This window comes from Vicugna pacos, chromosome 13, assembly GCF_048564905.1.
Source record: "Vicugna pacos chromosome 13, VicPac4, whole genome shotgun sequence".
Taxonomy (NCBI): Eukaryota; Metazoa; Chordata; class Mammalia; order Artiodactyla; family Camelidae; genus Vicugna; species Vicugna pacos.
This window is the reverse complement of record NC_132999.1, coordinates 63,595,317-63,610,232: the sequence shown is the minus strand read 5'-3', so window position 1 is coordinate 63,610,232 and position 14,916 is coordinate 63,595,317. Positions and strand designations below refer to the sequence as shown.

The following is a 14,916-nucleotide window of genomic DNA, read 5'->3' as shown; positions in this document are numbered from 1 at the left end:
TGGCTCCCAGGGCCTCAGATGTGCCCATAACTCCCTGCCTTGGGGCTTAAAGTAGGAGCCCTACTCAGGAAGCAGCCGTGAGGGTTCTGATTAGCATCAACCCCAAGAAGCACCCTCTGCCACGTTCCCAAGGGTGGCCCGCATCGCACTGGGTGCAGGTGACTGGAAAACCAGGGCCTGGGCTCCTGAGGAGCCCCAGGGCTTGAAGCCAGGACAGCAGCTTCAGAAGCAGAGCCAGGGAGAACAGGTTTGAGCTCTGGGCTCAGATCTCAGCTCTGCCACTTACTAGCCCTTGACCTTGTCTCTTTACAAAACACAGACTGCCTGCCTGAGACTGCCACCAGGATTCAGGGGATGGTGTGTGGAGAGGAGCAGGGGGCCATCCCTCTCTCACAGAAACATAGGGATCAGGGTCCAGAAAGGGTTAACTCTTGCAACTCTTATTATTTGAGTTGCGCCTGCCCCTGCACCGACCCAGGGCCCCTCAGATGATGCCAGCTCAGAGGGTGCAGCTCTGTGACCTTTGGGAAGCCCACATGACTATTGCAGGCCTCTGTTTCCTCACTTGCGAAGTGGGGTTAAGAAGATTCCCCAGATAAGGAAGGTCAAGTACACAATGTGGCCACTGGCACATCGTAAGTGCACATCCAACAGGAGCTCTCCATAGACGACCACTCCAGACATGCACTTCCGACAACCGGCAGATGGTTAATGGGAGGCCAGTGCGTCCAGGCCTTGGTCCAAATCCTGAGCATCCAGTGGGGAAGCAACACGCAGAAGTACCTGCCCCAGCAGGGCTTACACTCTAGGGGGGAAGCAGCCCAAAGATAAGCGAGCAAAATGGCAGCGTGCCAGGAGCAACAGTGCTGTGGACAAGAGCTGGGAGCGGCGAGGGAGCTGGTCCTCAGGGAAGGCCAGGGATGGTGCTGGCACAGAGACTGGAAGGAGGGGGGAGCCAAGTGCATCTCTGGGGGAAGAGCAGCCCAGGCAGGGGGAAGGGCCAGTGCAAAGGTCCTGTGGCAGGAATGTCTGTGTGGCCAGAGAGCGTGTTGCGGGCAGGGAGTAGGAGCCACTGGCGCAGAGTAGTGTGCCCTGACTTCATACTGAATGGGTCTCTGGCTGCTGCTGGAGAGCAGACCAGGGGGACGGGATGGGCAGGGAGGCCTGCTAGAAAGCTGTTTAGGCAATTCAGGCAGGAATTGACAGCAGCTCAGCAGTGAAGCTGGTGTGCAGCGCTCAGATCTGGAACTATCCAGGAGGTGAAGCCAACAGGACCGGAAGCCAATATCCACAGGTGTGAGAGGAAGAGGAGGGGTGAATGGAGGCTCCAGGTTTTGAGCCTGAGTAACTGGAGGCTGCAGGGGTCATTTGCTGAGCAGAGGGAGACCGTGGGAGAAGCAGCCTGGGAGCAAGTTCCGAGTGTCTTTTGGGCCCATCCAGGTTGAGGGGCTGATTAAGCGTCCAGGTGGAGTCAGCCAAGAGGCCTCAGCTGGAGATGGAAACTCGGGGCTACACTGTGGTACTAAAGCCACAGACTGGATGAGACCATCAAGGGTGTGTGGATGGGGGTGCCCCCTGCCCCACCCAGAGCCCCAGAAAAGCCACGCAGAGGCCAGCATCAGCCCCCTGGAGCTGCCTGGGGCTCACACCCACCCTCCTGAGACTGGGATTCCAGATCCCTATCCTGGGACCACTAGCCCAGAGACATCTTCCAGCCAACATGTCAAACCTGCATCCCAGGCTCACTCTGGGGAAAGAATGAGGAGGAGCTGGGGCTCAAAGAACAGGTCCGACGCCCTGACCAACCACCTGTCTCCCCACATGGCCTCGGGCAAGTATTCCACCTCCCTGTGCCTCAGTTTCCTCCTGAGTGCTGTGGGGGTAATAAAAAGCACCTCTAGCTCTAAGGGGTGTTGTGAGGAGTGCACAGGCCAAATACGTCAAAGCTCTGCAAATCCCTAGCTAGGTGGGTACTAAATCCCGAGGTTACCTAGGGCACCAGCACCCACGTGGCGTCCCAAGCCTCTCCCCCTCATTCCCTAGTCCAAGGGCTTTTTCTTCCCAATGTCCGGCCTCTTTTGCTAGGCCTGCCTTAGACCCTCACTTGCCTCTCTCTGGGAGGGTCTACCAGGGGCTGGGCCCCCACCCCAGCCCCAGCCCCTTGGGCTCAGGGCCATCCTCATCATGGCCACCAGAGGGCGCTCTCTGAATGTGGCCGAACTTGCCCCGGAACTTCAAGGGCACAAAATAAATTCACACTTCTAGAGCCCAACCCATTCCCATTCCTCCTGGGCCCTGCAGGCCCAGGTCCGTCCACCCACCCACACACACACACACACACACCGGTTTGGCTCATTCTTACGCATACACACGTGCGCACACGGTCTACGCTGATGTGGAATCTCCCTTCTCTCAGCCCAGACAATAGTGACCCAGCAGGTGGCTAGCAGAGGCCTACAGGCACCCAGAGGCCGCAGGCTTTCCTTCTGTGCCTGAACCAAGCTGGCAGCTGCAGCACGAGACAGACCCCTTCCAACAGCACCTGAGGGGGGGCTTCTGAGAGAATGTTGGATCCCACTGGGCTGGGGCCCCAAGCTGCCCTGAAGTCCTAAAACCACAAGCCTGGCCCTGTCTTGGCAGTGGGCGGAGAGCATGCACCATCATAGGGGCACCTGCTGGGCCCCACCACCAGGAAGCCACCAGACTTGCCCACAGACACCGGGCCCAGGCGGTCTGCCACCAGCCAGCCACACAGGCTTCGTGAGGGTAGGGCCCTCGGGGGAGTGGGGCGGCTAAGACTCTTCCGGAACAAAGGGGGAGGGCTGAAAAGGCAGCTGTCAGCTGGCTCTCAGCTCATTTTTCTGGAGGTCCTCACTCCTCCTCGCTGACCCCCAAACCAAGTGTCAATCCAAGGGGGGGTCCCTTGTCCAGGGCTGATTGGGTTGGAGCCTCCAGAAGCCCCCAGGGCCCAAGGACAAGGGAGGGAAAGGCTCTAGGCCTGGGCTCCATCCAAACTCCTTTCCTGACCCATCAGTGGTGTGCGCTGCCAGAGCCCGGAATAGTCCATGTGGCCCCGGCCAGGCTGGGGAAGGGTCTCAGGATGCTTACCCCGTTCTGGCTGTTACAGTGCCGGGTGCTGATGATGGCCCCCGCCTCCTCGATCATCTTCAGGATGGTTCCTCCATGGACGTTGCCAGCCACGTTGGCGTCGTCTGGCCGCATGATCCTAGGTGAGGAGAGGGAAGCTGCAGGTTGAAGTCTCGGCAAGGACAGCACTCATGACATTGGCAGCCGGGGGAGAAGCTCCTCCAAAGGGCTCGGTGGCTCACAAAGGACAAAGAGCTTCCCGCCTGTCTGCTCAGGGTGGGGTGCTGATCCCACAGGCCAGACAAGGGGCCAAAGGGCCACAGAAAAAAGGAGGGCAGAGAGGCAGACCTCCCCGCCCTGGGGCTGCAGGCACCCGGCCCGCCAGTGGGAGAACCACCCCCCAACCTGGCCGGGAAGGGGTGATGACAGGGACCTTCCGCAAGGTCGTGAGAGTGGCAGTGAGGCAGCCTGGTTGTGGGATGCCCAATGCGCTTGCCCCCCACCCTGCACCTGGCTCCCAGGACCACCCACAACCAGAACAGATGAACCAGCACAAGGAGCCAGGCTGTCACCCCTTGGAAAATGGACAAATTCCCAGGATCACCACCTCCATCAGGAGTCCTAGAGAAGCTGGCCTCATGAGGCCATGGATGTTCTGAGAACTGGAAACGAGTTACCGCTTTGAGACCTCGGTCAGCAGGTGAATGCCCGCTCGCCGCCTGCCCCCTGTATTCCGAGAGGGCACCCGGCGGGGCTGACTCCCTGGGAGCTCTCCAAGGTCTGGAAGGGCTGAAATACCACCCCAGCTCCCCAGCAGGAAAAACTTCCCCTTGCCTTGGCACCGGGGAAGCTCTATGAAATCCCTGGAACCCCAGCAAACTGGCTTTGTATTCCTACCCTGGGCAACCCCAGCCGAGCCTGGCACTTTCCCAGACACTCGTCTGGCTGACGAAATCTGCCTGCCCCAGCCTCAGGCCTGGAGACAGCGGCCAGGCACTGAGCTCGTGAGCGGGTCCTGGGAGCCGAGCATCACCTGGGCCCACCTGGCCTGTTCAGCCCATGGCCAGCTCTGGGCCACAGAGCTCCACTCCCTCCGGGCCTGGCTCCTTTCAGGCTCGGGGGCTAAGCCGGTCAGTCTCAGGTGTTTCCTGGCTCCCAGTCTACTAGCTGGGCGACCTGAGCCAGCTGCCCAAACACTCGTTGCCCCACTTCCTTGTCTGCAGAACAGGCACAACAGCTCCACGGCATCTGACCGTGGGAAGACTGAGCCCCACAAGGTGATGCAGCTGACCAGCCGACCGCCGTGCCTGGTACACACGGGGAAGTGAATGGTCACCAGCAGGGCCTCCCTCTGCTGTAAGCAGTCAGCCAACTGATGGCAGCAAGGTTGGAAGCTCCAAGAAAGAGCCTTAAGATGCCATTTTCTGGAGCAAATGAGCACTGACGTCCCGGGGTGACTGACAGCTGTCTGTACCTGCTGGCCATCCCCAAATGTCACCCCTCCATCCTGGGGGGCATTCAGGCCCCCTGCTTCTCACACACATCACTGGCTCAGGGGGCCACAGTCCCCCCAGCAGTGGCCAGAGGAACCCCTAGAGCATAGCAAAGAAGTTTCACTTGGCTTCTCAAATGTTCATTTAAAATATTTTTTAATCAACTCAAACGTAAGACCCAAAGCCATAAAATTCCTAGGAGAAAACATGGCGTAAGCTGCCTGACATTGGCCTCAGTGATGAGTTTTGGATTTGACATCAACAAGAAAGGTGGCAGATGCAAAAATAAACAAGTGGAACCTCATCAAACTAAAAAGCTTTTACACGCCAGGGGAATGAAAAGATAACCCACTGAATGGGAGAAAACACTTGTAAATCACATAACTGATAAAGGGTTAATACCCACCGTGCATAAAAAACTCATCCAACTCAACAGCAAAACCCCCAAGCAATCCAGTTTAACAATGGGCAGAGGATCTGAACAGACACTCTTACAAACAAGACATGCCGACGCCAACGGGTACACGGGAAGACGCTCAACCTTACCAGCCAGCAGGGAAACGCAAACCTGAACCGCGAGGACGCGCGGCCTCGCACCTGCCAGGACGGCTATCATCGAAGAGACAAGGAGCAAGTGTGGGCGAGGCAGCGAGGGGAAGGAGCCCTCAGGCACGGCCGGTGAGAACGTAGACTGGTACAGCCGATGTGGAAACCAGCATGAAGAGTCCTCAAAAAACTGAGACTGGAACCACCACACGATCCAGCAACCTCACTTCTAGGTGTTCATTCGACGGAAATGAAATCACCACGCTGAAGAGGTATCTGTACCCCCATGTTCACTGCAGCGCTATTTACAGCAGCCAAGGCAGAAGCAACCACTGACGGATGAATGGATAAAGAAGATGTGGTCTACATACAAACACACACATACATATGTACGACACATATACAATTCGGCTAGAAAAGAGAAGGAAGTACTGCCATTGCAACAACATGGACCGACTCTGAAGGCATTACGCTAAGTCAGTCAGACAGAGAAAGGCAAACACTAGATCATCCCACTTATATGTGGACTCTAAAAAGCCCAAACTCTTAGATACAGAAAACAGACTGGTGGTTCCCGGAAGTGCAGAGGGTGGGGGTGGGGTTTGAAATGGGTGAAGGGGACAAAAGGTACAAACTTCCAGTTACAAAATAAATAAATCATGGGGATGCAATGTGATGTACAGCGTGGTTACTAAAGTTAACAATGGTACATTATATATTTGAAAGTTGCAAAAAGAGTAGACCTTAAAAGTTCTCATCAGATAAAAACCAAAGTTCTCATCACAAGAAAAAAAACTGTAACTATGTAAGATAATGGATGTTCACAAAACTCACTGTTTCACATCATTTCACAATACACACATATATCAAATCAACATGCTGCACACCTGAAGCCAATACAATGTCGTATGTCAATCACACATCAAAAAAACTGAAAAAATAAAATTAAAAACAATTTTTTGAGTTCTAAAAATTCGAGCTTGTACTATTTTTTTGAAGTTTGAGTTAAGAGGTAGCCAATTCAAATAACAAAACTACTGTATCAAACTCTTTCCTTTGTATTTCTGCACGCAGGCTGGTGCTCCCATGTGCACAGGTAGGGGATGCTCTGATGGGGCAGGGGCTGAGGCTGGATGCAGACAGGTGAGGACCGAAACACCACGCAGCCTTTCCTAGAAGTACCAGAGCCTGCCTCCGGGGAAGCCTGATTTACTTCTGTGGGCTTCGCTTTCTCTGACTGTAAAGCGGGGCTGTACACGCCAGAGTGGCCGAGAGTGATGCAGGGCCAGGGCTGGGGAGAGAAGGGCAGACAGAGGGCCCCAGGGCAGGGAGGAAGTGCTTACATCTGGCGGGGCACTGAAGAAGGGACCGATAAGGAGGCAGCCTTTGAGATGGGAGAACAGGGCACAGCGCCTGGGGCCTGAGGCAGAGTCTGGAGTGACCCTGCAACATTGGGGGTCCCCAGGGACCCCGCACCATCAACATCACACTGCCCCAGGGTCCTGGGTAAATTACACCCACACAACCCAAGGGTGCACAGCCTGAGCAAGAGCGTCAGTGTTCTCCAAGATGCCCTGTTAGATGAAAAACAGCAAAGCACAGGATGATGGGCACCAGGTGGCTACCCCTGCAGGCCCAGGGCAGACCAGCTAGGGGGAGATACGGGAACCCGGAGGCTTCCACTGCCCAGGAGAAGGGAGCTGGTGGCTGGAGTGGGAGGGAAACTTCACTGAGATGCCTCCGTGCCTTTTGAATTGAAGGCCATGTCAACCTGCACAAATAAATCAATAGTCTTCAAAATTTCTTCTAAGCACAGCTTGAACACGGGTCCTCAGCACGGCCTTCCCTGAACTCACCACGTCAGGGCCACCAGCCTCCAGCCTGGCTGGCACCTGGTCCCCAGCCCACCCTCTCTGCTGGGCAAAACTGTGTCCTGACCGGGGCAGGAGAGAGGCAGGGGAACAGAGAGGGAGACGCCACACCAGGAACAGAGAGGACGGGCAAAGGATCGCCTGGGAGGCTGGAGGAGCCATCCCTGTTCCCCACTGTGTTCTGGGTGCCCTGAGGTCCGGGCCTGTCCCTCCGCTCCTCAGGGTACCCCCAAAGCCGAGCCAGTGCAGGTGCCAGAGCCTTTGTACTGGGTTGAACTGTCCCCCCAAAAAGATCAGTTCAACCCCTAACCCCCAGAACCTACGAGTGTGTCCTTATTTGGAAATAGGGTCTTTGGAAATGTAATCAAGTTAAGTTGAGGTTAATAGGGTGGGCCTTATTCCAATGACCCATGTCCTTAGAGGAAGAGGGAAATTTGTACATACACAGGGGAGAGGCCACATGACAATGGAGGCAGAGAAGGGAGTGATTTTCTACAAATCAAGAAACACAGGAACTGCCAGCAGTCCCCAGACTGGAAGGGACAAGGAAGGACCCTCCCCTGGAGCCTTCAGAGGCAGCGTAGCCGTGAGGCTCCTAGGTTTGGGGCTTCTGGCCTCTAGACTGTGAAAACATGCACTTCCGTTGTTTTAAGATACCCAGTTTGTGGCCATTTGTTACAGTGACCCCAGGAGACTCAGACAGGCTGTGCCCCTGCAGCCCTTGCCCAGGGGGCCCCAGCTCCACCCCCAAAAGGCAGCAGTTAGGTGGCAGGGGTGAGCCCCACGGCCTGCACCCAGCTCAGTCCCTGCTTCCTGCACCCTGCCAGCCCAGGCCAGCACCCCCACCCCCCGCAGCCTTGGTGGAAGCTCCAGAGGGGGCTGACCTGTGCCTGTTCCCCTCCCCCGCCCCCAGCATGAGGCCAGCATCTCTGACTTGGACACGAAAATGTCAGTGCTAAATTTAAAACACTGCTGCGTGAGTTCCATGGTAACTGGGGGGCTGTTTCCTTCACCCAACAGTGAAAGCAGAAATATCTCAAGTAGAAAGTGGCAGCGCCAAGCACAGCCAGGTCTCCAGCACTGATTAAGTCCCTTTGGGGTTTCCCCTTGCACCCAAACACAGGCAGAACCAGCCAGGGACCAGGTGGGCCCTGCAGGACAGACAGCTCTAAGGACGCTTCACAGATTGTGCCAGAAGCTCCTTGGATCTGTTCCTTCTGAACTGGGCTCAAACCAGATAGGCAACGTCAGGTCAGGAAGTGGATTTCCAACAGACGCCACCACTTCCCTAGGAGCTGCAGGTGGCAATCAAGGCGGTGCCCTGGCAGGAGCATCGCAGAGGCAGGAGCCTGAAGGCAGGTCAGGGAGGGAAGAGGAGGAGCAGGGGCTACCACTCCTGGTGAGAAAGGAGCTGCAGGCTGACCTGGGGCAGGCACAGGCCGGGAGGACTATGTGGGCTGGGGGACTAGTTCACACTGGGCAGCCTCGACCGTGGGCCTTGAAGGCCAGAGTCAGGTACACACCCCACCTGTCTATGGGGGACTCTGCCCAACAGAAGCCCAAGATGCACTGCTTATTCTCTCCAATTTGCTGCTTAAGAAGATTCTAGCAAAATTCCTTCAACCCCCAAAGACCCCACCACATCCCTCAGATGAGGCAGGGTAGAGAAGCTAGGCCAGGAAAAAGTCCCTGGGACCCTCCCAGGCCCCACAGCAGGGCAGGGGAAGGAGCTGGCGCAGGGGACCGCCGACCAGCTGCGCTGATCCCAGGAACCCAGAGCACCCTGGGCTGAGCAGACAGGAAGCTGAGCAGAGCTCGACCCAACTGCAGAAAACCCACAGGCAGGAGAGCGCCCAGCCCAGCTGCCTGGCTCTTCCAGGCACCCACGATCTGTCCCCACTGGGAGCCCAGGCAGTCACTTCTGCCCCAGCTCCAGTTAATCACCTAACGTCCAAGGTCAGCAAGAGCTGGGCCAGGCATGGGTGTCCCTGGCCACGTGAGGCCAGCCAGCCTGCTGGACACACAGACTGAGACCCCTCTACCATCTGACCCCTTCAGAGTATCGCCAGACAGACCGTCCGCCGCAGTGGCCCCCACGTGGGGGTCCCGTGATGGCTGCTACCTGCTCAGCTGAGAAGCCATGTTGGCTGGGATGTCCCAGGTCCAGAGAGAGCCAGAGAGCCAGGGGGTAGCTGCAGCCAAGTCACCAGTCCTCCCCCACCACAAAGACCGTCCCAACGCCTGGGCTGGTGAGGCGCACACTGGCTTCCTCAGCTACCCAGTCTAACCAGGAAGGGGCCGCTTCACCAATCTGACAAGTCTACCAAAAGCCAGTTGTCATAGAAACCTCGTTTTGTATATAACAACAGTGGAGAAGAAGATCTTTGAGAACTTCCACTACAGTGCCATGAGACCAAGAAGGCACAGGTGCCATCTCTGAGAAGCCCCCAGGAGACCGCCGGGGTAGGGGGGCAACAGCCCATCCCAGGCGGCTCCGGGCTGTCGACAAAAGCCGGCTCAGCCCTTGACCCAGAGCTTCCTGAAAACCAGGAGCCAGAGAGGTCATGAGCCAGAGCGAGTGAGCCTCACAGTGAGAGTCCCTGCCAGAAGCAGAGCCCTGCACCCAGCTCCGAGGAGCTGGCATCTGAAACCTGTCTCCCAGGCCAGCCACCCCACCCCGCCCCGCCCCCGAGCGGCAGGGGCTGGAGAACTATTGGAAGGGAACAGGTAGCGGGTGCAGCCGGCTCCACCAGCCTCTGCTCTCCTCCAGCCGGCACCCCTGCCCCCACCACCGCCAGACCTTCCTCCCCACCTCTCAGGTGTGAAGGTGGCCAGGACAGCCCCCGGGTGCCCCCAGGCCTCCCCTCCCCCAGGGAGGACCCACAGGTCTACCTTCTCCCCACCACTAGGTTTGGGGGAAGAAGGCCAACCATCTGGGTGGCCCTGGTGCAGGTGTGATGGCCCTGGCCCCGGGAGCCGAGGCTGGACGTGCCGTGATATGGCCGAGCCCCAGCGCCACCCGATGCAGGGCCGCGGTCCCAGGATCCCGCCGCCCCATCCACCAGGCCCCTTCTACTGGAAGCTCAAGCAAGGCGGCGCTCGGCTCTGCTCAGGGCCTAGAGCCGGGCAGCGGAGGGAGGGGCCCAGCGGACACCCCAGAACGTCCACCCACAGGGGAAGTCGGGGCTGAGCCTGGGCCGAGAACCTTCCCTAAGCCTCCCCAATCCACACAGCCTGCCGGGGTCCTGGCCGGGGCGGCAGCTCCCCCTCAGCCCTTTGGCTGCTCCCACAGCATTTTAGCCAGTGGCCCCACAGACTATTCGACTATTCCTGCAGGGCAGGCCGGGCCGTCTGCTCACTGTCGTGCCCCTGCCAGGCACAGGGCAGAGAGCTGGGGATCGTCAAACAGGACAGTGAGGAGCCTGGGCGAGGCCGAGCGGACAGGGGCTCCCCTACCTGCCCCAGGGCCCTGGGTCCCCTCAGGTCAGCGGGATGCTTAGGACCTGGGTACACCGGCCAGCAGCCAGCCCCTCCTCCTGCCCCCCCTGCCCAGAGAAACCTGGCCTCGCTCCCCTCTCCCAGACCAAGAGGCCAACGTGCTGCTTCCACAGACCACCTAGGACGCAGACCACCACAGTGGGTTCTGGGTGCCCCCAAGAGGGCCCATGCTAGGCCTGACCCAAGTCCATCGCTCACCTTCAGGTCAGAGAAGAGGCTCCAAGGCCACGGGACACCCACTCCAGCCACCAGGCATCCAAGAGCCACATGTCTGGACGTCTCAGGTCCTCTCACCCAGGCACACAGACCAGGGTCTCCCCCAGACACCCTTACCCCGGCATCCCACAGTTTTCTCACAGCTCCCAACTCACAGCTTGGCTTTTTCCCTAAGACAGGCCTCATCAGCGCCCTTCCTGAAGACCTTCAGGGGCACACCTCGCCGGAGCAAAAGCATGTTCTCTGGAATCTCCACCGGTCCCTCCCGAAGCCGCAAATGGGACTCAGAGAGGGGTCCTCGGCCCTGAAGCTGTGCCCTTTGGACTTGGCCCAGTCCCCACATACAGGCATCGCTGCCTCTCTAAGCAACCCAGGCGTCTCTCTCTGCTTGGCATGCTGGGCACAGCACCCTCCCCAGATGGGGGCGGCTCCCCAAGAAGCACCCCATCACTCCCAGAGCTGCATGCTCTGTGGCCTTTCCAAACCCCTTAAAATCACAAGAGATTGGAGTAGACAGAGATGTTGGAAATTACCTGGTTCAAGCCCCAGCTTCTGCCTGGGAGGAAAGCAGGAAGTGGGGTGAGGAAGCTTGCCCCAGGCCCACGTCAGTCAGACCCGGAGGGCACCAGCGCTGCTGCCCCCGGAAGGCGGGCCGGCCGGAGGGAGAGGCACGCTGTGAAGACCAGCCGACTGTGCTTTCCATCCCGACCCCAGCCAGCTGGCACAGCGAACCTGACCAGAATCACTGTCACACACACAAGAGACCCAGTGTGCCCCACCAGGTTCTCTCTGAGTTACAGAGACAGCATTACAACACTACAAGACGGGCTTAAAGATGAAACAGTCGTCAGTGGAGCAAATGGAGAACACTGAAATCAACCTGCACCCGGATAAAATTTTCTATACGATAAGTCAACCAACGGAGGGGCGAGGATTTACACACCATACGATGCTGAATGCAGGACAGAAGACGCAGAAAAATGAACCAAAAGTCCATGGCTGAGAAAACGCTATCTAGAGAAACGCTTTTAAACAAACTAGCCACAGAAGTGAAGACCGAAATGAAGCATGCTTAGAGGGAAGACATCTTTCAGCTCTGGGGAAGGAGCCACTGAACGACAGGCAGGATCAATTACCCACAGCCTGGACACAGAGTCACAACCTAAACCGACGGAACTTGGAGTGAAAAATAAAAATTAGAGAAAAATAGAATGCGGGGAGCGCAGAATCTGCAAGAGGTGACACAAAGCTGACTGCCTGAAACTCCGCCTGCAGCTCAATCAAACCAGTCAGGACTGTGCCAGGCCTCCTCCAACGCCGGCTCCAGCCAGTAACAGGCCCTTCCCCAAAGAGGAATCACTTGTTGTCAGATAGTTCAGCCTTATGAGTAAACAATTTGGGAGCTAAGCAACCATGGGGGGCTATTTTCCATCTAGTAAATTAACTAAGAACCGTTTTAAATGATAAAACCAAGGGGGCAGGGAACAGCTCAGTGGTAGAGTGTGTTCCTAGCATGCACAAGGTCCTGGGTTCAATCCCAGTACCTCCATTATAAATGAATAAACAAACAAACCAACCTAACCCTTCCCCCCAAATAAACAAATGAATAGAATTTTAAAAATTATAAAACCAAATGTCTGGAAGGGTTCACAACATGATTCATAAGAGCCAAAAGGTAGGGACAACCCAGCTGTCCACCGTGGATGGATGGATAAATAAAACGTGGTCCATCCATGCAACGGGCCATTTTGACCATAAAAAGGAATGAAGTACTGAAACATGGAAACGTGGATGAATTCTGGAAACATGATGCTGAAAGAAGCCAGACACACAAAAGACCACAGTGTATGATTCCATTTGTATAGACTATTCAGAAGAGGCAAACCCATAGAGAAAGTAGACTGGGAGGGGGCGGGGAGCGACTGCTCACGGGCACGGGCTTTATTTCTTGGTGATGAAAATGCCCTGGAACCAGACAGTTGGGGTGGTTGCACAACCATGCACACTCCAAAAGAGCGAGTGAACTTTATAGTAAGTGAATCATATCACAAAAAAGCTGTTAAAAAACACGAAACAACTAGATGTCCAAAGCTGTGGGGAACAGGCCCACCCCTCCCAGCTCCTGAGCTCACTGTGTGGCCACGAGCCCTCAGATCGCTCACTCTCATCCAGGAAAGTGACTCCCATAATTAAGCCCAAAGAAAATCACACACAGCTAGACACAGGGGCCTACAGCTGCAAGGCTTCTCTACTCAGTGAACAAAGCAGAACTAGCTCAGGGGGCTGGGAACATCCTCCGAACATGCAGGAGGCTGTGTTTGGTATACTTTGCGGGGAAATAGCTACCGTGTTTTTCAGCTTCCAAAGTCATCTGGAAACTGAAAAAGATCGAGAAGGCAGGACCTCTTCCCTCCATGTGCCCCACACCTGCCCAGGAAGCCAGGGCTACACCTGAGTCAACAAGGACCGCAGCAAGTGGAGAGGCAAGAAGCGAGAGGGCGGGCACCAGAGCTCAAAGGACCAATCCGCCCAACTGATGGGAGGGCACCAGGAGAGAGAACGCAAGGGGGGCTCTGAATCACTTTTCTTAGAAGTGGAGGCCACCTTCCTCCCACAGAAGCCCACCTCCCCCAGCCCAAGGAAGCTGGGAGGGGCAGAGACTTATACCTGGATGACTCAAGAACTCTCAATGATAAGAAAACCTAAGACCCAATTTTTTTAAATGGGCAACAGACTTGAACAGACACGTCACCAAACAAGTTATGTCAGTGGCATATACATGTGTGAAAAGATGCTCAATGTTGTTAGACATTAGGAAACTGCAAAGTAAATCCAGAATGAGATCCTCTGCACACCTGAGACGGCTAGAACTGAGAAGACTGACTGTACTGAGCGCTGCCTTGGGCGTGGAGGGAAAGGAGCTCCCCGGCGTGGCCGCCGGAGAGGCGCGCCGGCACAAGCGCCTAGGAAGGCAGTCAGGCAGTTTCTTAAACTATTTTTTAGTATTTTTTATTGAGTTATAGTCATTTTACAATGTTGTAAACATTTACAATGTTGTGTCAAATTCCAGTGCAGAGCACCATTTTTCAGTTATACATGAACATATATATATTCATTGTCACTTTTTTTTCGCTGTGAGCTACCATAAGATCTTGTTAAACAGTTGAACCTACACCTAACACACCACCCAACGTCCTCCGAGTACTAACCCATATATACCAACGAAAGCATATGTCCCCACAGAGACTTGCAGACGAATGCTCGCAGCAGTGCTCCCTGGAACAGCTGAACACTGGAAACAACCCAAATGCCCATCCACAGATGAATGGACGGACAAACTGTGTATGGCCGTGGAACGGAACGCTACTTGGCAATAAAAGGAGTGGAACGCCGATACTCACAACAGCATGGATGAATCTCAAAATGATCATATTGAGTGAAAGAAGAGAGGGCTCCTACTGTGTGCGTCCATTTCTGTACAATTCTAGAAGATGCAAACTCATCTATGGCAACAGTGGATCAGCAGCTGCCTGGGGAGGGGAGGAGGAGGGAGGGGTCACCAAGACCAGAAGGAACTCTTAAGACTATGGATGTGCTCATTACCTTGATTACAGTGGCATCTTTCAGATCTGGGGAAAGGTGCATACACATGTCAAATGTTATTGAATTACTCACTTTAAATATGTGCAGTTATAGAAATTATACCACAATAATATAAATAAATACCCCTCACACCCACCCCACAGTTGCCGAGTAGAGAATCACATGTTAGTGGCAAATGCCTTGGGATTCTACTTAGTCACCGACTCTAGGAGGATTTAGTGGAACTTGACCCATTTCTCCAAGAGCATCTCAGCTGGCAGCTCCATGGCCACGGCCCTGAGAAGGCGGAAGGAAGGTGGCCAGACTGCCCCAGGAGCTCCAGGTATGGCCTCACTAAAAGCCCAGCTCAGTACATCAGGCCCCACCAAGGTATTGATCCAGGCCCCTGGTATTGATCCAGGACTGGCACCGAAGGCCTGAGGGCAGAAGAGCAGGCTCCGAGGAGTTCTCCGGAGTAACTGAGGGTACTGGCCAGTGGGCCACACGGCCACACTGTATCTCAGCGTGAAGGAGGATGCCCCTGAAGACACTGGCCCTGGCAGCCGGTGGAGAGAATCTGGACTTGACCCCGAAGGAGCCAAGAAGAAAGCAAGAGTGACTCT

General features: G+C 55.8%; 1 protein-coding gene across 6 annotated transcripts in view; it reads right to left on the bottom strand.

The window, feature by feature from the left end:
• The window catches only part of ACOT7 (acyl-CoA thioesterase 7), a 94,465-nt gene that overhangs the window by 64,845 nt on the left and 14,704 nt on the right, over nt 1-14,916 (bottom strand). For 5 of the 6 annotated variants that reach the window (XM_072975516.1, XM_072975517.1, XM_072975520.1 and 2 more), the window contains exon 2: nt 3,109-3,226. In XM_072975516.1, the coding sequence (XP_072831617.1) occupies nt 3,109-3,226 (118 nt within the window). Of the gene's footprint in view, nt 1-3,108; nt 3,227-9,119; nt 9,167-14,916 lie in introns of those variants that run through there. The other variant, XM_072975518.1, reaches the window with a different exon arrangement.